Here is a 24369-nt window from a genome sequence, read left to right as displayed (position 1 = left end):
GTGAACACAAATACCATGACTTCATGGTTCCAAGTGCTATATACAAGGAGTTCCTCATTTAGAATGCTTACACAATACAAAAGAACACAAATTGCACCAATTTATTTAAGATTTTGCTCATGAATCAGTTCATTATTAAAATGGAGTGCTGCCATACATATGGAAATTAAACGACAGTATGCTTTTTTTAGTAAAACAATTGTAGTCCTATTTTAGGAGTTTGGATATTTAATAGTCTTGATTATACTAGAAATGATAAGAGTGAAATAAGTTTGATACATGGAAGAGTTGATTATAAGGGATTCTAACAACAACTTTTTAATGTGAAGTTTTAAGGTTTCAAAACTCTCAAGTACATGTTTGTTTTGTAAATGGTGCAATAAAGAATTTTTGAAGTTGTGAGGAGTAGACTTTGAGTAATATTGGACTAACAAGGGATTTGGTGGGAAGTTTGGTTGCTTTGTAATAAGGGATTTGGTAGGAAGTTTGGTTGCTTTATAGATGCATGTGGTTTGAAACTTGTAAATTTTATTTTCTCATGGCCAAACATATGTCAAACATTGCTTGTGCTTCCAGAGCCATCTTTGTCACACATGAGGGGGCCTTCAAAAACTCACATGCTTGTATTATCAGATTGATTAATGTGACATCGAAAGGATAAAGTGTAACAAGATCAAACTAGAGGTTGGTGCACTGGAGGTTAAAGGAAGTTCAATCATCTCAAGTTAGCTTCTCACATTGAGATGATGCTTTGCATGAGAAGCATTTTTGCTTTCTTTTTTAATGATGATGAATTCGAAGAATACATATTTTGTGAAGTTTGAATTTTTAAAGACGTGTAAAGGATTTGATGAAACTCAATATGGATTGTTTTCCATAATTCGATGTCCATGATTTGGGAGTTTGGATTTTGGAAGTCTGAGAACTCGAGAATTCAGCTCAGAACTACAGCCTTACAAGGGTCACGAGGCAGCTTGATGGAGTTCCACCTAATTCAATATTTGTTCCTTCAAAGAAAAATCTTCTCAAGAATATGTATTTTTCCTATTCTTAGTATGCTTTGTTGTGTGGAATGTAAACCTTAAAGGGGGGTTGGCTGGGGTGGGATGGGGTGAGTGGGCATTGTTAGAATCAAAGTTTTCAAACTCGGACTTGCCACGGACTCGGCAAATCAAATATTTGGACTCAGACTTGGACTTGTGAAAGACTCGCGAAAAACTCGGCAAGGATTCGGCAAAAAAAACCGTATTTTTACAACAAAAAAACATAAAGAAATTAATGCATTTAGAGAACATAAGAGCCATAATTGAAACATTACACATGTTATATGATCTACAAACACGCAATATTTGAAATTTCATCATTCATACTCATAGTTTCAACTCTAAAATGTATTATAGCAGCATAAGTTTATAAATGTTCACAAAATTACATATAATGATATGTCCAACTCCAAATGTGAAAAACAACAATGAACAAACCAAAGAGAAGACTACGTCTTCCTCTTTGTATTTTTTCTAATATAGCTCAATTTTTCACGTCTTGAGCTAGAAGTAGTAGCAGTGGATGTTGTAGTTTCTAAATGGTGAGATGATTCTTCTTCAAAGTCAAAGTCCTCATCCTCGTCCTCATCTTCGTCCTCATCTTCATCATCAATTTCATCCAAATGAATGGCCTCATGTGAAACACCCTCCACCTGTCTAACTCGAAGGCGAAGGTTGTACCGAGCGAAGACTAGATCATTGAGCCGTTTTTGTGTCCATCTATTTCTCTTCTTTGTGTGAATGCTGTCAAATACAATCCAATTTCGTTCACACCCAGAAGCACTGCATGGCTGAGACAAAACACGGACGGCTATCTTTTGAAGATTAGGCATGCCAACACCATAATTCTCCCACCATAAATCTACAAAAAACATTTAGATATATTAGAATTGAGAAAAAAATGTAACAATCAAGTTTGTAGTTTTTTCTTGCAGTATTGAACTAAGTTACTAAATTTTTTACCTAGTTCTTGTTTTTCTCTCCTATCAATTGCTAGTTGTGATGAGAAGAGTCTCCCCTCTACACTCTTGTAGATCTTGAACAATGAACATTTCCAAATTCATAAATAGATAGTCAAAGTGTCAAACTCAAATTCAATAATGAACATTTCCGAATTCATAAATAAAGATAGAGCAATTGCAAATGTCAAATCTCGCCTCCAACTCATCAAGAACCTTGTCTCTCAACTCAGGATCAGGTGCCATGTTATCAATGCATGCAATACACCTGCCATGACCTCCTCATCAGCCCTAAATGAATCAGAGAAGTAGAATTTCGGGTTCAAAAAGTAGGCGAAGGCATGTATCAATTGGTGGAGTTGGTTTGTCCACATACGATCAATGATGCGCCAAAGGATTTCACATTTTCTTGTATTTCCATAATAGTAATGTGAAATGGCCTCTTTGGCCCTATCCATGGCCTCATAAATGAAACCCATTGGCATGCCCTCTCAATCCACCATACGAAGAACCCTTACCAAAGGTTCTGTCACCTAAAAAATGAAAACAAATTTTAAATTGGTACAGAATTAACCCCTAAAAAATAAAATCAGCAAATAGACAAGATTGTATAGAGTTTACTTTTGTGTTTGTTACTTACCGCAGTCAACTCCTCTCCACTTTTGGTGAACCCTTCATCAAAAACAATGCTCACAATCTTCTCTGCTTCAGGTCTTTTGGAGTATGTAGACCCCAACCAAGCATCAAACACAAACATCTGCTTAAGATGAGGAATGGCACTAAGAATGCTCTGCAAAGTACTGAAGTGGCTAGCAAATCCTGTCACTCCAAGTCGCACAAGGTCCTTGCCATTTGTGTGTTTTCTCATCAAAGAAAGCACCCAAGTATGGTTGTAGATGAATTTGGTGACACTTCTTGCATCGTCAACCACCTTTTTCACCCATCCAATCTTCCCAATGTCCTCTAGCATCAAGTCCAAGCAATGTGCAGCACAAGGACTCCATGTAATCGTAGGATGCCTCTCCATAAGCATTCTACCTACAGATACATATGCAGCTGCGTTTTCCGTGATAATTTGGACAACATTCTCAACTGCAACTTCCTGAACCACCCCATCCAACAGATTACACAAAGTCTCTGCATTTTTTATTTCATTTGAGGCATCAATAGACTTTAGGAATACCATTGCACCATTTGAAGCCACTAAGAAGTTGAGAAAAGTCCTATTCCGTCCATCTATCCATCCATCAAATAAAATGCTGCATCCTTTTCTCTTCCAACACCTTTTTCGATCATCAACCACAACTTGTGTATTTTTTACAGCTTTCTCTAGCAATGGCCCACTGAAGTCATGACCGGTTGGGACCTTAAACCCCTTACCCACAACTGTTAATGCATTAACCAAACCTTCTCAATACACATTGTTTTCTACATTGAAAGATAGATTATTGTAAAACCAAAAGTTTGAAGCTGCTATCCTTGCTTGTTCACGCTTCTCTCTATTCCATCTTGTACCTTCAAGTGAAGGTCGTGCACCTGGAACATTGCGTGGTACAAAAAAATTAGGGTCTGATCTAACAGGAGTGCCACTAGCCTCACCCTCATTGTCACCAAAAGATGAAAGTGACTGACGACCATGAGTGTGACCAATGGGACCCAAAGTGGACAATGTGGGATTCATCGCAGCTGCCATGGCTTCTATTGTTTTTTGCCTTTCTTCCTTTTGCATATCATTCTCAGCAAGAATGGCCTTCATCTCTCTAATAATCTCAAGAGTTGATTTGGGACATGCCTCCACACCATATCCAGGTATTTGTGCAAGGTGGTATTTTAATCTATTGATTCCATCTGTCATCCATTTTGTACATTCAGTGCAAGTGACCTCCCCCTTTTTGCTTCCTGGAATCCCATATTTCCATGCTTTATCTCTTTGTCTTCCTGACCTTGGGGTTTCCCTTGGAGTTGAACTTGCCATTGCTGATTTAACATGAAAAAAAAATAAAAATCACCAGGGTTTTATGGAAAATCAACAAAAAAAATGACAATGAATCATTTGGGAAAAATAACAAGAAAAAATATTGAGGAAATAACTTAGGAAAGGAAATAGAAATTTTTTTGTCAGCATATCCCCTTGTTTTTCAAGATTTTTTATTTTCAAAACATGGAAATGATTCAAATGAAAAAAAAAAAGAGAAAAAATCCTTACCTAGATCTCTTTTGCTGATTTTATCTTCTTCCGTCTCCTCCTTCAAACCCTACAAACCTGTTATAACCAAGCAAAAAATGCCAAATGAGGTGAAAAAATAAAATAAAACTGGGTTTTATTGGTTAAATGGTGTGTAAAGTGGGCTATGCAAGTCCATATGAAAGACTCACGAGTCCGAGCAAAAGACTCGCGCGAGTCCTTGCAAAAGACTTGCGAATCTTTCATATGGACTCACCAGGACTCACCTCGCAAGTCCTTGGCAAGTCGACTCGTGGACTCGCCATGGACTCACGAGTCCATGGCGAGTCCACGAGTCTTAAAACACTAGTTAGAATATTAAGGTTTACATTAATAAAGTCATCTTAATGACATGTTATTTCATAGTTAGTTGGGAGTTATTTTTGTTGAGGTAGTTTGCATAATTACATGTTGAGAAGCCTTTATAAAAGCCATCTTTGTATGAATATAAGATTATCTCTTGAATACAATAATATTAATGTTGTAGTTTTAATTTTTTTTCAATTGTGCAAAGTGAAATGTAGATGATCTCTAGTATTCTTCAACAATCTCACCTTCAGTTTCTCTTTTATACACCCTTGGCTCAGCTTTTTCTCCTTCAATTGACAAGCTTTCAATGCCTTGAAGGATACTCTCGTACAATTTGTGAAGGAAAATGATTTCGTCTCCCAACTTCCCTCGTCTAGAGAAGGTTGTCTTGAACTTTCAACTTGATTGCATGCTCGAGAAGGGATCCAATTGGGAATCATACAGTTGTATTTTACTCAAGTGTTTCTTGTAATATTCTCCTTTGTTTCCTTTGCTTGATGATCCTTAAAGATCACCTAATCCCATGACCTTGACCACCTTATGGCCTCTTCTTTCCTTAATTGGGATCTAAGGGCATGAATCACTCAAATCTGACCCAATTAAATTCAAGGCAACAACACCAAATGTTCAATGCTCTTTCTAATAAAATAAATACATGAATTAATAATGGAGTTGACAATGCATACCATATACAAGAGTAAACTATATCTTTATTTACACATGAAATTATTATAGAAGAAGACCAGAGATGGCCAGCCAAGGATTAGAGTCAATCCAACTAGATCATGCCACTTTTCTTGACAATACACAATCTATTTAAAGGACCCGATGATTTCCAAAAGGAACACAACCATCAACCAACTAATGCTTATAACTACCCAAAGTTGACAAACAATTAATACATAGTAGTATAACCAGTATTATCGAAACATAATAATAGGCATTGTACATTGACTACATTAAAAACTGACTCATCAAAATGTAGTAGCCATCTTGTTCTAAGTTTTGTGATGATAGTTTAAAACCATGTTCTCAGAAAAAGCAAGAAGAAAACCATTTAGTTTGTTGTCAAAATAATTATTATTAGAAAAGAATATAAAAATAGAAAAAGGAAAACAGAATAAAACTAAAATCCTTAATGGAAGAAATCATAGATGCTATTTGTAAAGATATTGCAGTATCTCTCTTAGTACCCTTTATCAAGAAGAAGTGTGCAGCATGTTGCTAACTTCCTCCTAGTAGTTAATTTCCTCCTAGATTTTTCCATAATATTAATGCATAAACCTGTGTACATACAAAGAACAAACCGACTGATCAGAATCTCCTAAAAGTTGCACTGATCAAATTTCAAACTTACCAAATCTAATATATCAAGAAATAATCTTCACATAAATCTTCAAAAGCATATATAAAACTAAAAATAAATTACATTCAGTGACACCAAAGATGCAGATGGAATATTTAATTAAAGACCAAGCAAAACAAAGCAACCAATATCTCAGTTAAAGGGGTCACTCCTTCAGAAGGTGTTTTTAAGTTAAATTTTGATGAGTGCACAAAGAAAATTCTTGAGGAGCACGAAGGAGAAGCATTATACAGAACAATGAAGGTAATCTCAAGGTCTTCTTTGTTGCTGATTTAGATAATTGTACCAATAAAATATAAGCAAAGGTCTTAAACAAAGGACTAAACATGGATATTGAAAGGATCTAGAATCTTTTGGTAGGATATTTTACCATTATTGTCAAATGTAGGATGATTAAAGGAATCCCAAATTGGAAATTTAATGCCATACTATAAGAGGCAATCTATCTTAGAAATAAATTTAGTCAGATTCATTTTCTTTATTGCCTTTGAAGTAGGAATAAGAGGCTGGCCTAAAAATCCAAGTGTGGAACTCCGAGGTGCCTAATAATGAGATAAATTGTGGATTCATATGTCTTTATCAAGAAACAACATGATTCATAAAAGGAAGGTGATATAGATGTTTCCATTGGGTAGTACATGCCCACAAAATCTCATCACAATGTTTGTAAAAGTGAGTGCGTCTATTTAGTAGATTTAAGACTTTGATTTGTTAAACACATCCCAAGACCAAGAAGAGGGGGAGTGAATCAGCCTTGATCAAACTCTTGAACTTTATACCACCATTCAATACCAACTCAACCTTAATCTTATCAGAAGTAATAAAAGATAAAACAATGAACAACATGCACAAGAGAGCACCAGATTTATGTGAAAACCCAAACAGGGAAAAACCTAAGAGTCAACTCACAATATATGAATGAGATTACAATATTGTTTTAGGCTCATTGTCAAGGTAACTGCTCCCTTAAGAACTTGCAAGTTAAGGTGCACTACCCTAGGGCAAGAAACAAAGGACTTCCAGGCTAAGACACACTTCCTCAAGGAAAGATACAAGACTTGCTAAGGTGACACACTATCTCTGAGCAAGGTACATGAATAAATTAATCAAGATGAATTGGCCTTTAGCAACAGTGCCTCTAGCAATCTCCAAGTATGAAGTTGCCCTTGAATCCCTATCTCAAGCGACCAACTTTAGGACAATCACCACATGCTTCTTCTACCTCAACTTTGCATAGCTGATTTTACAAATGATATGATCATGTAAAAGCACTGCATATATTGATCCACACACTCATTGACACCATCAACACCAATTTGATCTTCTATATATACCATCTTCTTTATTGCAAACATCAATTAGGTCAGCCAGAGAAGAGGAAAAACATAGGTCCTATCAAGTCGGCCACCAAAACACAAGTGTAATGAAAGTGATCCAATACAGGAGATACATAGGACCAAAAGGCATTATATCGCATCTTTCTAAGAAGTCTCAATCATCACACACTAGCATACATCCTCCAAAGTCGGTAGCAAGGTAGCGTGTAGATAAACCATGTAGCACATAACCAATTGGTCCAAAAACATGTCTTCCAAATGAATAAACTCATTGCAGATCTCCACACGCCAAAGTAGGACCCAAATATGACTTCACACAACCTTCAATGCAAACGAATCCACCCAAGGATACATCGCAAGCAAGAGAACAAACTTTGTCGACCAAACCACAACAATTACATTGAAACACAAATACTAGTCACAATGTAGCACCAAATAGATCATCTAACATCATGTAGAGCATGCAAGGACGTTCCTTGAACATCCAATAACATTCCAAAATACTTTTCTTTCCCACTATCACATCAAAATCATACTGGCACGACACAATTGATACAAAAAAACATCATTCTAGAGGTCCAAGAAAACCACACCATTATCAACTCTTGCAAACAACACCAGCATCTAAAACTTGAAATGAGACAACACAAACATTTTAAACATGTACTCCAAGCTGCAACACCTGAAACAACAACACGGAGGAATGCAGAGCATTTTTTAGACCATTTTGATAGACAGCCAGATTGTCAACAAATTACAAACACCAATCTCATTAGCTGCAACACCAAGGACCTAAAAAAGATAGGAGTGCAATGTCCATAGAGCATAAACATTAAGTTTAAATATGCAAGATCATATCATCAAATGCGGAGGAATGTGGAGCATTCTTCCATACTGTCATTGGTATGTATTTCTGCACCAACTTACTCTATCAAACTTCCAAGGATCAGAGTGTCCTAGAAACATCAACTTCTCATTCAGGAACAATCAAGAAATATAACCACCATTTTGTAGCATACATAGGATCAGCATCTCCATTCTATTGCCATGCATCTAATCCTCATCTTAAAATCATCATCATGCCATCTAACAATCTAATATCATATCAGTCATACTATCAATGATAGCATATCATCATCACTTCTTCGACAACTGCAACAAACTCTATCCAATCAATCACCATATCATCAATGGCAACACAACAACTGTCAACAAACAAAGACAACATATATTGTTAAACATCAAGTTGACATGAATGACAATACATATTACCAACAATCCCCCCCTTTGTCATTGATGACAACACTTTCTAATGCTTACTCAATGCTATGTTCTCTCCTTCGATATCTACTTCAGTACAATACAATCTAATATTTCTCCCCCTTTGACAAACAATAGTATCTCTCCCGCATAGAATCTATCTAAAATCTCTCCCCCTTTGACATCAAGGACAAAGGGCACATGTCTTCACCTGATTCTATATTCATATTCTTCTGTACTATCTCTTTTTGATTTACATTCTTCCTTTTCAATAGCAACAAACCAACTACCTGCTCCCCTTGATGGCAGCAATCAACATCAATCCTGAAGACAAAGAATACACCTTAAATTTCTCCCCCTAGATAAATGCAACAACACATGCATCTAGCTAGAAGGAGCAGTAACCCCTAGCTTTTGTTTGAGATACTCAAAAGTATCCTTTGAAAGTGCCTTCGTGAAGATATTTGCAATCTAATCTTTAGTGGGGACATACTCCAATTTGACTTCTTTCTCTACAATTTTCTCTCTTGGAAAATGATACTGAGTAGAAATGTGTTTGTTTCTTGAATGCATCACCAGACTCTTTGAAATGTTTATAGCACTTGTATTATCACACATGATAGGAATGGGCTCATTATATATCACCTTAATATCTTTCAATGCTTTCTTTATCCACATCACTTGAGTGCAACAGGATGCTACAACAATGTATTTTGTCTCTGCAATTGACAATGAAATTGAATCTTGCTTCTTTTTGAACTAGGAGACCAATTTGTCTCCCAAGAAAAAAGCACTTCCATCAGAACTTCTTCTATCATTAACATGGCCAACCCAAACAGCATTAGTACAAGCCCTAAAAGAGAAATCACTATCCTTCCTATACCATAAACCATAAACCATAATCCAGAGTTCCTTTTAAATATCTGAATATCTTTTTAACAACTTTATCATGAGATTGTTTAGGATTAGCTTGTTTGCTAGCAACCATACATATTGCATACATAAAATCAAGTATAGAAGAAGTCAAATATAATAGTCCTCCTATCATAGACCTATAGAGAGTCTGATCAACTCCCAAAGACTCATCATCCTTACTCAAGTGACAACCAGTAGATATGGGGGTACTTATTAGTTTAGCATTCTCCATACCAAACTTCTTTAGCATCTCCTTAATATACTTTGCCTGAGAAATGAAGATTCCATTATTTAACTGAGTAATATGAAGTCCAAGAAAGAAAGACAACTCACAAATCATTGACATCTCAAATTCTTTCTGCGTTTCCTCTGCAAATTTCTTGCATACACCATCATCTCCGCCAAAGTTAATGTCATCAACATATACAACAACTATCCACAGTTTGTCATCCTCAAGCTTGAAGTAAAAATTACCATTTGTTGTACCTTTCTTGAAGCCTTGTTGTAGTAAGTACTTATCCAATCTTGCATACCAAGCCCTAGGAGCTTGTTTAAGACCATACAATACCTTTTTCAATTTGCACACCATGTTTGAATCCTTTTCCAGCTGAAATCCATCAGACTGTTCTATATAGACTTATTCTAGATCTCCATTCAAGAAAGTTGACTTGACATCCATCTAATACACCTTAAAGTCTTTGTGAGCTGCAAATGCAAGAAACATTCTAATTGCCTCCATACTAGCCACTGGAGCAAAAGTCTCTTCAAAATCAATTCCTTCTACTTCAAATATCCTTTACACACCAATCTGGGTTTATTCCTTGTCACTTCTTTTTCATTCAGTTTATTCCGGAACACCCACTTGGTTCCAATAGTCTGATTCTTCTCAATTTGATCGAGTTCTTCTTTCATAGATTTCATCCATCCTTCATTCTTACTTGCATCAAAAAAGGTCTTGGCCTCAACCTTTGACAAAAGACAAATATTCACTTGTTCACTTGCCTTGGCAAGTCTTCTTTTGGTTTGCACACCTTCATTTTTATCATCAATAATTTGATCTTCTAAATGATTTTTTTGAACATACCTTGTTGGAGTCATAGAGGTCTTTTTTGTTTCCTTTTCTTCTTTTTCTTCCTCTTCTTCATCTGTAGTGCAGGGAACACCTTCTATTCCACAATCCTCAGGTTCTTCTGTGGTCTAATTCCAATTTTCATCTACTCTGACATTTGTGCTTTCAATTATCTTCTTGAGTCTCTTGTTGTAACATCTATAAGCCTTGCTTTTTGTTGAATAACCAAAAACGATTCCTGCATCACTTCTTGAATCAAACTTTCCAAAATCTTCTTCATCTCTTCTAATGTAACACTTGCTTCCAAAGATTCTAAAGTACCTAACAATGGCTATTCTCCCATACCATATCTCATAAGGGGTCTTTGAATTATTTACTCTCACCTAGACTCTGTTAAGAATATAGACAACAGTATGTACGCCCTTTTTCAAATAAATATCAAACAAATTAGCATTTTTTAACATTTTCCTAGCCATCTCTTGAACTATTGTATTTTTCCTTTTTGCTACCCCATTCTACTGAGGGGTCCTAGGAGAAGACAAAAGTCTCCTAATTCATGATCTTCCCTACACTTATTAACTCACATGATGTAAACTCACCTCCTCTATCAAACCTTAAGCATTTGATTTTAGTATCCATTTCATTCTCAACCACAAACTTGAAAGCTTTAGATTTTTCCCTTAGAAAAGTAACCCATATCATTCTAGAGCAATCGTCAATAAGTAACATAAAATACCTTTCACCATTTAGTCCTCATGTCCTGGTAGGTTCTGTTGTGCGTTGCACACGCTCCCTATCGCCGACAGGGTCCCCCTCTTTTTTTTGGTCTTTTCGCCTTCGCCCTGTTGAGTTCTATGCAGGGTGTCTCGCGTTCTTTGAGTGTGCCTATAATCGGTCCATGAGATGATGATGTCATGAGCAAAAGCCTGTGAATTCGCAAGATTAGTTTAACCTTTAGGCATTTAAAAGTTCCAAGAGATCATTTAAACTTGTAAAATCACCTGAGATAGGCTTGGAATGGTAGAAGATTGCAAAATTCCCCAAGTAAAAGATAAAGCGTCTGAAGGTCGCATAAGGACCCAAAGTGTCGATTTTCGCCGAAGGATATAGAAGAGATAAAAAATGCAAAGTGTCAAAAGTTGACAAAACCTCTTAAAATCCCGAAATTCGTGCTAAAAGGGAAAATGGCAAAGGTTTTTGGAAAATTTGCAAAATGGGTGAAATCCCCGAAATTCACCAGTATTGAATAAAATGCAAAAAGTAAAACTTGGCAAACTCTCTCCATTTCTCGAAAATCGCACTATGAGGTAAAAGTGAGAAAATAAGAAAGCTTACAAAGTGCTTGAAAATGCCGTGTAATGTCCCCTTATCATTGATGCTCTTTCAATGGTCCATTAGCCTATTCCTGAGACCCGTAGGCTAGGTGGAATGAGTAATCAGGGTCTAACATCAATGAAACGAGGACTTACTATTTTTAGTAAGTCAAGGAATGACCATTCTGGTGCCACTGTTCTACTGAGCCCTCCTTGCTTTGCCTCTGGATGCGATGATCATATTTTTCTGAGCATTAATTCTTGACTTACTATTTTTAGTAAGTGGCTGTGTGGCACAATTCTATTTTTGGCAGTAGACAGGGTTCTGATTTCTGCAGCAGTCTGTGGTCATCTGGGCTCAATTTCATCCTGGTGGTGATAATAATCAGTACGGGAGACATTTGCAACATAATTAAATATTATTTCCTTATCCTAAGGTTAATATTTAATTAATCTATTTATTGGCTACTGGTTTATTAAATTTGGGATTAATGCCTATTTAATCCTAAGTTTGGCGAAATTCAAATGTTTTATGGAATGAGAAATATTTTTGAAGGATATTATTTCACTTTGTATCGCCATTATGTACCTAAGTGTTTAACGTGGGTCCTCCGCCTTCTTGGGCGTGAGTTTTGACTTAGGAGAATGGGCACTACACTTGGGTCCACATGTAAGTGGAATGAAATTCAAATGCAAGCGTGGGATTTGGAGGGATGTCATTTGAATTTGAAGAATGAAGTTATAAATATGAGGCTTGGGTTCCCATTTGGACTATCTTGAAAATCTATAATGTTATGCTGCCGGATTGGCGACAGAACTTGAGGCTTCGGAGTGCGTCTCCCTAGTGCTACCCGGTTTTGTACTTGAAATACAGTACCTAGCTGTGCCTTGTATTCTTCTACATTCTCAGAGTTTTGCCATAGACATCTTGGTGTTGAAGTGATTCTGGAACTTGCTGGTTTTGCTTGTGGCTGAAGCACATTTTTGCTCACATCTCTCTGCTGGAGCGACTGACAGTTATGGGTATCATTCCTATCTTCCTTCCCAGCATTGGCAATAAAGTTTGTAAGTTTATAGCACATTTGTTTGAGTTTTGAATTAATTATGCAAAATCGAAATTCCTAGTCTAGGCGTGAGTTTTCTGCCTTGCATTGGAATGCATGCAAATTAAATAAGGGTCTTTTGGGGGTGTTGTTTTGATTGGTTACCATTGCATATGTAAAATGAGGGAGTTATGAGTATTTTGGCATTTCTCTAGGCTGCTGGTCTGTGTTTCCAGCTTGCAAATTGGTTGTAACAGAAATTTATATCTTTATTACAAAAATCTGCATTACTCTCCTTCTATCATTTCTATTATTGTAAGGTTAGGTAGTAGTACTACTAACCAGTTCTATCTTTGTAATTCTCATCCCGCTGAATAAGTGGAAGAGGCTGGCTTGTCGCCTGATATGCAACAAATTTGTAATTTTCAGTCCTCCCGCTGAATAAGTGGTCGAGTGATAAGTTCAATGTTTTGGTCCTCCCGCTGAAATATGCGGTAGAGTGATTGTTAATGTAATGTCCTCCCGCTGAAATACGCGGTAGAGTGATTGAACTTCAGTTTATTGTAATCTTTCCCTTGGTCGGTTTACCGCCAAGAAGTTTAGTTTCTATCCTGCTGGATAAGCAGAAGGGGCTGGCTTGCCGCCCATGCATTGTAATTTTCAGTTTGTTTATTGATGTTGACGATCCCCGGAACACCGTATGCTCTCACCCTCCCAGTCTGGGCTCTCGGTGAACAAAAGGTGGAAGGGTTCCCTTTCAATTGTTTTGCTTATTACTCTAACCTTAACGGGTTATTTGTTGTGGACGAATTGTTATTGGCCTGAAAAAACAAAAAAAAATTAGTGGGATATTACATGCTAAAAATTGCATTCCAAAGGATAGGTGAAATAAAGTTTAAAGTTTTCAAACCCCATCAAATCACCGAAAATCGCATTCTAAGGGGTAAGTGCGAAAAGTAAGAAGTTTGAAAAGTGAAAACTTGCAAAAGCAACCAAAAACCCGAAGTTTGCATACCAAGAGAAAATCGCGATTTTCATAAAACTTGCAAAATCAACTAAAAACCCCGAAAATCGCATTCCAAGGGATAAGTGATAAAAGTGAAAACTTGCAAAAGCAACCAAAAGCCCGAAGTTGAAGAAAATCGCGATTTTTTAATAAAAGTTTGAAAAAGCACACAAAATCCCGAAAATCGCGATTTAGAGGGTAAATGTGAAGGAAAGTTAAAAGTTTTAGAGAGCTATAAACTTGCAAAACGTCCCAAATCACCGAAATTCAAAGAGACTCCCCAAACTGCGATTTTTTGTGAAAGCTACAAACTGGCAAAACGTTCCAAATCACCGAAATTCGCCATCTAAGGTAATATCGCGGTTTCTTTGGCAAGTGTTAGATGTCGTAAGGTTAAAATGCCCATCTTTGACGTGACTGAAGGAGATCGCAGAATTTCTAGGCTGTATAAAACCCTTGGCAATCGCCTCCTTTTCGCAAAAGTTCACCAAAGGCAAGTGTCGGATTTTAAACTTTGCATGAAACCCCCATTCTCCGAAAATCACCAAAGGTAGGTGTCGTGAATTCAAAATTTGCAAACAGCTTGAAATGCCGAAGTTCGAATAGGAGAAAAATCACGATTTCTAAAACGTTACAAACCCTTTTTCAAAATCGCCATTCACCCAAAATGCCTAAGGCAAAAATCGCGCAGGAGGCAAAATCACCAAGGTAAAATCACTATGTCTAAGTTTCTAAACTGCATTTTTCTCTCCAAACTTAGGCGCGACATTTGGAATAGGGAGTTAACCGTTAAAATTTGAAATTGCAGAGCTCTCCCATTCTAAAATTGCAAATTGTGAATTTATCTTTTCAAACGTAGGGCATAAGACAGACATTTTTCAAAATCCAAAGGAAATCATTCTTGCAAGACAAGTTGTGCGGATTCACGCCATTCATTTCGCCAGGTAAGTTTGCTTTGTCTCTCTTAAAATCATTTGAAATATTTGCAAAATTGGATAGATGTGTTTGTGTAAAATTGATCAAATGATTAAATCTGTAAACAGCATTTTTTCCCGTTTATAAGTCGTCAGGCAAAGCAATTGAAATTAGAGTCTTTCCTAGGAGTCAACCACGAAATGCATTTTCAGACTTAGGGAAAATCTTAAACTTTGTCCATTTTGAAAATTGGTCTTAAGGGTGTTTAAGTGTAAATTTAGCAATCGAGTCGCCTAGGTCCTTGAACCGTAGCCGAATAAGTAAATTCGCAATCGAAGAGCTTCATAATGTTCATGTCTAAATCAATCAAGCTCTTTAGTTGAAATATCATGCTTTCTTTAAGATTCGGTTTTCAAATTAATCCTGGTCTGCTAGCGTATCCCTTTTATTTATCCCGCTTTGTTTCCTTTATGTCGTCTCGTAATCCACGTCCGGCTGTGCAGGATAGATGCCTAAATCTGAAGTAGAGTCCTCAAAGACACCTGACGCAGCCGAAACGTCCCGAGCATCCAAATCAGACATCCCTCGCAGAGTCGAAAAGATGAAATATCAGAATCAAGGAGGAGGATTGAGGGAATCAAAAGTTCAGAGTGTGTGGGAAAATATAGGTGATACTGACCTGGGCAACATTGATATTCAAGATTTCAGAGACCGAGTATTCTCCCCTAATGCCTAGGCAAATGATGGAAAGTGGGATTGCCCAGGTAGCAGGATTTCCCCCGTCAGTGCAAAATTATGAGCTGGTAGTAGAGGCTGCCCGGCACTACCAACCAAACACCAGATTGGTGCTCCTCGAGAATATGGTCCTTGTTGACTTCACTCCTGAAGCCATTGGCGACGCATTTGACATCCCCTTCCCGAACAAACCCATAGCAACAACTATAGATGAAGCGCAAGTATCATATGATATGAACCCTGCCAAGTGCAGAACGTTGATAAATGAGGAGTGGTACAAGGAGAGAAGGCCCCCAAGCATCAGAATTGGGAAAAAGACCCCCAGAAGCAACTTTCACAATGAGCATGGAGATATGGTCACATTGCTCAGTAGGGTTATGGGAATCCCCCAATCTAACTACTTTGAAGAGTGGATGTTCTACTTTACAGAACAAGTCTTCACTGGGAAATCCAAGTTCGACTGGGCCCAGATCATAAGTGACAACATTCATACCCAGTTGATCGAACTTGAGGCGAAAAGGTACTTTACTATGACATCCTATCTAGTCTACATGTTCGCCAGAAACCAGCCACTGCCAGGTTTAGTCATGAAGGGTGAAATTGGAAATAGGCCCAATCAGGTGAAGGTGTATGATTGTTATCCACAGTTACACTGTCAGGACATAGCTCAGAGGGAAAAGAGCAGCCCTGCCTATGCAGTTGGTCAGTATGAGCGTGTCAATGACGCTTTCACAATGCACCTGGTCAAAATTATGCAAGGAGGACTACACATAAGGCTCTCAGAGCAAGCTACTATTCTAGTACAGAGGTATGGCGCCTAGTTCATCCATTTCCCAAGATTCTCCTACGTCCGAATAGTTGGATTTGAAGGTGCTCCTTTCCGACTTCCGCGATACCCAACCGACAAAATAGTTCTTCTGGAAGTCGCAAGGCAATCACGTCCGGTGAACAATTTATTCAAGGACAAGAGGCAGTCTGGATTTGCCTTCCCTATGATTATAGGTAACCTTGATGTCCATCTGAAGAATCCCTTGCAGAGCTAGCCTCCTACGACCTACAAGAGCATTTCCCAAGGAAATACTTTGATCACGACAATCTGGCAAAGAGAGCCTAGGTAGGCGATACAGAGCAAAGGAATCAGTTGAAGATTATTGGAAGAACTGCTCTGATGACTATGAAGTCCGACGGTGCGAATATTCAAGGCTGAGTGTGCAACAAATGTGACTCTATGAATACCGTCAGGTCCCGGATCAGCTAACGGATTCAGGAAATTGCCTACAAGTCTGGGAATTCGAGGCGGTAAGACATCTCTTGCCAGGCATCGATTGGTCACAAGATCCAATCACTGATTTTGAGGCGGTTATGGCAGCCCCAGGAAGATACACTGACCAATGGTTGCACCAGCAAATTGAGTGACTAATTCATGAGGGAGTCCAGTTCACCTACCACATGATGGGTAGCCTTGATTCTCAGTCCTCTGAAGATGATGGAACCTCTAGTGCACCTAAGGAAGAGGTTGAAAAGCCAAAGAAAAGGAACAAGGCTAAAGCCAGCAGAGGGACTCAGACATCTAAAAGAACAAGAAGGGAGAAGATCCCTATTAGGAGACCAGAGGTCACTTCATCATCAAAAGACCCCAATTCATCTGATGATGTAGTCGAACTAGATTATATACTTGCTTCACCTTCCTAGAGTAATGTTGAAGCATTCGGAGCTGATGATCCTCCTGAACAAGACAGGCTAGATATAGAGGTAAGAGCCATTGAATCTGCCGAACCTGAGAATCAAGTGGAGGAAGGAGAGATTCCATCTATTCAAGGGTTGGAGATGCATGAACCCACTCAGGGTAGCCACCATGAATTGCAGCTGCATAGTACTGCCAAGGATGACTCCACTGTTGAAGGAGAGCAAAGGACAGATGAGACCTGCGAGCCTGAAAGGACTGAAGAACAACCATCAGATGAAGATGCCAGACAGTTGTTCAGTGAAGTAGGAGAGAACTCAGTTGCAAGCAAAGGGCTTGACACTTCCTCCACTCCTCCTATAATGGAGCAGCTGCAAATATGTAATGAGCCGACTAAAAACCTTAAAGAGCAGAGTGCAAATTTAACTATAGCATCAACCCAAACCATACCTCAAGATTGGTTAGTTGCTCGAGCTCAGCGCAAGGCAGCCACCAAGCCACCCATCGACTTGGAGGACATTTTCTCGCGCATAGACGAAGCCAAGTCCAAGGGGAAGAAAAAGCCTAAGGCATATTCCCGAATAACCAAAGATGAGCAAAGGAACTGTACCTTTCATATCGCCACCCCGCCAGTCAATAAGCTAGCAAATCAAATTACACTGGCTGATTATAGCATCACAACCGTCCCAATCGGACGAGCCACCAAGGAACAGGAAAGGGAGGAGTTCAAAGACTCCGTGCAAAACATGCTCAGACAACTCGAAGAGATAACTGCTGAAAAGGACATGTATCGAGTTCGTGCTAAGCAGGCCGAAGGGTACATTGATCAACTCCTGAGACCATTGCATAATGCCTCCGAATCCCACATTCCCCCAACAGCATTGGCGCAAAGGAACACCACAGAATTTGAAGGAGTACGAGATACTGCCAAGGCCGTCAAGGAATGGATGTAAGGCCTTAAAGAAAGAGGAGAGAAAATCATTGAAGAGGTAAAGGAAATGGCTCACCATCGAGAGACCATTTTGGTCAAGCTGCTCGAGGTAAAACGGGAATGCCTCAAAATCCATGAGGTAGCTGCTACAACTCTTCCTCTTGTAAGAGCTCTTTTCTGGACCCAAGCACAGATTCCCACATTGTCCACCATCCTGGACCCCCATGATATCAACGTTTTTAAAGAACGGTACTGGACTATCACTATGAAGAATGAGACAAGAGAAATCATTGACAAAGAGTAGGATGCATGCGAGGGAATTCTGAAGAACATGCAGGAACTTGGCAAGACAATCCTCCGATCAATGGTTTTGGGGTGGAAAACTGATCTGTCCAATGACGTGATGCAACCAGACTGGGAGAAAAGATTAAGAGCGGATAGGATCGCCTACTCCACGGAGGACCTGGATTTTGCCAGTAAACTACATTCAGACATGTGTTTCGAGCGTGATCGGTCCAGCTGGCAGGATGGTTTGAAGCACGTAGACCATTATATAGGAAGCATGCAGTATAAAATATGTCATCCCCCTATGCCTCAGTTCAGTTTGTTGTTCCAATTGTGCATCAGGTTCCAAGAGTATGTTCGCGAAGTACGTGCAGCAGGTCGGGACATTTGCAAGGAGTATTTACATGGCAAGGATCAATTTTTAGTAAATGGATGTGAAGCTGGAAAAGAAAAGGTGCTTTCTTAAAAATGCATTTTTCTTTTAAAATTAAAAGGCACTTTTTGGCAAAAGTTCATATTTGACTGCCAAGTCAGCTGTAAACTTTAAACTTTGTGCATGTGCACTTTTTGAATTATTATGGATAGTTTTTTAATTACCTTTGTAGGTAGTTATTGCTCCCTTTTGGGTGGTTGTTGATATTTACCCTCCCTTTATGGGTATGGGTACCTTTTGTAAAGATGAATCTGGGTCACTTGTTTAATTTAGATCTTGGCCATTCATCTATTTTTTGGAAGCCTATTTAAAGGGACTGGTTTTCCCTTATTTGTAAGAAGTTCATGGATTGTTGCTGAAGCTCGGGCGAAATTTACATAGGATTAATGCAAAGTTAAAGCTGTTTTCTTTTCATTGTGAGTGCATGGTCTCCTTCTTCACCATTTAAATTATTTTGTTATGTCTTTCATTTTTCTATAGCATTTTCTAGAGAAACATCTGATAGAATCCTCGTTGTTCATACCATTAAGGACTGACTGATTGTCATTCCCTTTGCATGGTTAACCTGAACCTTCTCATATGCTTAGTTCGGTTATTAAACACTTAGTGAATGAATGTTAAAGTTCTAAAGTTAGGTTTAATAGCATGAAAACTTAATTTTCCTTGAAGATCGCACTAGATTCTTACAAACATTGTGCTTAAATGCTGATAGCGTTTAATCCGGTTATTTGGAGGTGTTTGTCTGTTTTTCTTGAGCATGCTATCTTAGTTAAATAGTTAGATTTTCTATATCTCTTTTCCCTATCCCTCTTTTTTTCTTTTTTTACCAAGAACCCCCACAATCCAGCTGAAGTAGTATCGATCCAACTGAAATCAACCAATAATGAGACTATTAGAATTTTAGGGAACTCATCCAACAATTGTCCATCTCACCATAAGTCCCCTTTGTGTTTCCAGCAAAACACATCAACCACTGAGTAATCCCGCAATCAAGACCTGACAATCAAAACCTTGAGGTCGTCCCCTTTGATTAAAGAAACAGCATTAGGGATTTCCTTATCTCAAGAGGGGACAGAATACTCAGCGAGTACATTTTATTCTGCGTTGGCCGGATGGAGTTTGCAGCGATGCGACTTTAGACACGTCAACAAGTCCACATAGATCAGTATGTATCAACTCCAAGGGTTTTGTAGTAGAATATTCCTTTCTCTTGTATCTTGTCTTTGTCTTCTTTCCCACCTGACACTCCTTGTAATGTCCCTCACCTATTCTGATATGAAATTTCAGTCTTTGACCCCTTTGGAAGAAATTCGTCAAACACTTGACATAAGTCTGGTCCAAGATACTTCAGATTTGTCTTGACATTACAAACTCTTGTACAAACAGTTTGGTGACTTGCTAAACATGATACTACAATCTAGAATGAAAGTGCAACTGTCATTACTTAAAAGTTTGGACTTGCTGACATAAATTGGTATGCAGAAATAACAGGTACAGCAGACTGTCATTAAATCAAACATTTGGCGAGCATCAAATAAAGAGGGACAGCCTTAAAGCTCTTTCATCATAAATCAAAATAGGCTTGTTTCATTAGCCGTCTTACAACAAATACATTGACTAAATAGTCATGGACACTTTCAGATTTGTCTGAAGATATATAACTGTGATAACTTTCTCAATTAACTGAAAATGCAATGGAAATATGACAATTTGAACCTGGTATAACTGCAGTGAAGTAGTAAGCAATATCAACTGTCAACTGGCCTCCCAAGTGCCAAATCGAGCCATGTGCAATGCCGCCATTACTGGTGCAAGTGGTGAATCAAAGATGTCACTGTGACTGTATACAATGTACCTCAAATTGCTTCCATAAACTGATCAGATCTTCCTCCCTGATGAAGCGCCATGACTTGGTAAGGGGGTCACCAATCTTCCATGCACTGAATGCTTAGATCGAAGGCTTTAACCTGCCTCAGGTCGGTTTTCAAAAATAAATAAATAGACACCAACAATCGCCTCCCAATCTGCTCCAATAGAATTGCCTTTGACCCTTATTAAATCGCTAGCTTTCTATGAAGCTGCAATGCATTAAATGATACACAATGAAAATAACCAGGGATGATAACAGTCAGGTCGAATCTGATCTGAGTCTGTTAGAAGGCCGATCTATCATCAATTCTCTGACAAAATGTTCTTAGAAAGATCGCCTCTTGTGTAGGAATATATTGCCACCTTCAAAGATGGGTGTGTGAGCCAAATCAGCTGGTAAATATGGTAACAGACTGCCCTTGCTCAATTTTTTGTTGTGAATTCGATTATGACTGTTCCTTCATCAATTCCTCTTTCAGATATCATGCAAAGGGTCGCCTAGGTCTCTCTTTCAATATGCTAGCTTCCAACTTGAATTTCGATGCCAACATGGGACAAACCGAAGATAGGAATATGCAGATGGAACTTACTTCAGACTGTAAATGTGCACGGCCAGCATGTGATATACTCACAATAACCTCCTCGATAGGTTCCACTATCAAATCGATCTGCAATAGTAACTATGGGACAATCTGAAAATGATTGATGCAGTCACCAACCCCACAAATCTAAAAAATCGTCCACCATGGACTGAGTAAAGTTCTCCAACCAGCTCAAATAAAATTGGCCTTAGGCCACTAATGAAGTCCAAATAGGAAGACTAGAGTATCCTCCTCTCAGCTGCAAATTTTTCTTCAAAGAAGACTTCACAAATTAGGCTCCAATGTAGATTCTGTCACGAACATACTCCCAAAATGAAGAACTAGGGTTTCGTCCAACCCTTCCAACAAATCTGCTAAAGGTTTGTGTCCTCAGAGATTCAACCAATGCCACGCATCAGTCATTTCATCATGTCTAATCTCCAATCTCCAAATCTCCAAATCCTCTAACATCCTCTTCTATTTATCCTTTTTCATCACCCTTCATGAGGTTCCTTCTAGAAGAGGGTAGGTACACTTTATTATTTAATATTATTTAAGTGACTTTTAATTACTTTTAATTTTTAAACTTAAGTCACTTTTTAATTAAATTAATTAAATATAAGTCACTTTTAATAATTTATTTATTTTAATGACTTAATAAGAAATTAATTTAATTAATTCCTCCTTATATCACCTATTAGCCTAGCGGCTAAAATTGGGGACATTACAAATCCGCCCCTCCTGAAATTGCTTGACCCCAAGCAATCTCCATTGCACAATCTCAACATTTTGAAGAATATCACCTCCTGGATCCCAAATGAAATACTGAGTAATGTCCCTGCGATCACTACACATGTCCTGCATCATCAACTGAATCCACATAATCAAATCATATGCTGCAATAGGCTGAATCTCATAAGGATCAATCAAATCATGTAGTGGATCCCTCTTGCCCTTAAACTTAACCGGAGAGAAGCCATCATTCTTCTCATGTGCCCCCAAAATATGTCTCTGCAGCAAATCATCAACGTGAGGATCAAATGTTTAACTATGAAGACTCCTCACTATGTACACTTGTGAATTATCTTCTATGAAACCTGCATGAATCCTTTTGAACACCTCATCACGTGTCACGGGAGTGCAAGCCTCAGCCCTGACAATACCCGGTTCAAGATTCTTCTATCACCAATCATGTGATTGGAACATTCACTGTCAATCACCCATGCATTTGGTTCTTTTGCATGAAGGGTAGTCCACACAATTAATGATCTCTCACTATTTTCATTATTAGACAAAGTACTGAATTCTTTACATTCATCAACATTATCAACTTTTACAACAATTAACAATGTTTCACCATTTGAATCATCACATTCTTCTTCTTCAAATGAATAACTACTTTCTTTGGAATAAAAACTTCTTTTAGACTTGTCCCATTTGTTTTTACCATCTCCTATTGTTATCTTCTTTGAAGATAAATGTTGATGTGTTTTTTATGACACCTCAAACACAGGATAAAATACCAAGTATTCTATCCTTTCTTGAACAAGGAAACCTCATATGCTAAACTTCATGATCAATTAAGGCAACGTCAAGGTTTACAATGTGACCAATTGACTTTATGTTGGATGGACTCAATGTATATGATGTGATTTGCTGGTAACACAAAGGGACTTACGTTTTGTTGGAATGTGGAACACTTAACCAATTGGTAAGTAAAAAGACAAAAGGATGAAAAGTTAAGGAAATCTAAATTTAAAACTAAGGACAATGATGATAATGAATGATGCTCAGATAGACAAACTCCTTAAATCAAGCTATGTTTCACCATGATAACAACAACCACACAAACTGATGCGATCTCCAAAGGTAGTAAATGATTTTCATAATGGAAACATCCATTCAAATACCCAATGCTAGTGCAATCCAAATGAACATCCACAATCGAACTATAGCAACAATGAGGTTCAGACTAACCATGAATTGCAATTTGCAATCAACAAATTATAAATGGTATGACACCAAGGAATTCATCACATATCATCGCATTTCTCCATCAAAATCAATGAACTTTCACTAAATCTAAGAAGTAGAAAGAAACCATGCAAAATGTAGAAACAAGACACAAAGATCCACCATATCTTCAATGAAACTCATGTATTAATTTCAGCATACTCTTGGCAACTATTTCTTCTCCTACTCTAAGACTAAGATTACTTGCTAACTATTAACCTTTACAAATAAGAAGACAAAGCCTTATATAGATATCCCAATTACAAATGAATGGCCCAGATTGATTTGAAATCAATGGCCTAGATTTGGATAACAAAACTCTAATTAGGGTTGGTTACAACTAATACCTCATTGACCAATGAGAAAATTACAACAATTTGGACACGTCCCTGTTTGAATATGGACCAATGAGAAACGAGGTTAGGTACATTGAATAATATTTGATGTAGTGCCGCATGTCACTTGCTCCTCCTAGGTTCAATGCACTTGGACATGTTGACATGGAATGATTGGATTGGTTGATGATGATTGGGCACCACCTCAGAGTAGATATCTCTTGATACTCAACATCATCCAATCGTTTGATGTGATGGTTCATATTCCTAAATTGTATCATATTGATGATCAAGTTTCTACCTTTTATTCTAAAACTATCTTTCCTCCTTGATCATTCTTGCATTTCATGTTTGGGAATTCTCCTTGTGTTGTCCCCATTTCGCCTTCATCTTCATCATGTTATGAATTTGTCTTTCTTTGGTGTAGTTCTTGAAGTGTGGAACATGTCCCTAATGCGATTGGTCTCCTTGTCATAGTTATAGTGCTCTTCGTCATCATATAATCCTTCATGTTGTAATGCTCCTTGTATCATCATCTCGGATTCCTTGTTGAATGGTGGATGCCATCCTCATCTCCGCATTGTTGTCTTGCATTTTGTTTTCATGTTTGGGAATCTTTCTTCTAGTGTCCCTTCATCCTTTGGAATCATGAAATTCTCCTAGCAGCTTTTTGGGATTTGTTCCAGATCTACCTATTTCAGCAATAAAAGTTTAAGATAATTGTAGTTGATAAGAATAAATCAC

General features: G+C 38.0%; 1 protein-coding gene across 1 annotated transcript in view; it reads right to left on the bottom strand.

The window, feature by feature from the left end:
* LOC131068766 (probable protein phosphatase 2C 11) overlaps positions 1–24369 on the bottom strand; it is a 146100-nt gene that overhangs the window by 76195 nt on the left and 45536 nt on the right. Inside the window, exon 3 of the mRNA XM_058004026.1 lies at positions 5729–5819. Within this exon, the coding sequence (XP_057860009.1) occupies positions 5729–5819 (91 nt within the window). The remainder of the gene's footprint in view (positions 1–5728; positions 5820–24369) is intronic.

This window comes from Cryptomeria japonica, chromosome 11, assembly GCF_030272615.1.
Source record: "Cryptomeria japonica chromosome 11, Sugi_1.0, whole genome shotgun sequence".
NCBI lineage: Eukaryota > Viridiplantae > Streptophyta > Pinopsida > Cupressales > Cupressaceae > Cryptomeria > Cryptomeria japonica.
This window is presented reverse-complemented; position numbering and strand designations above follow the sequence as displayed.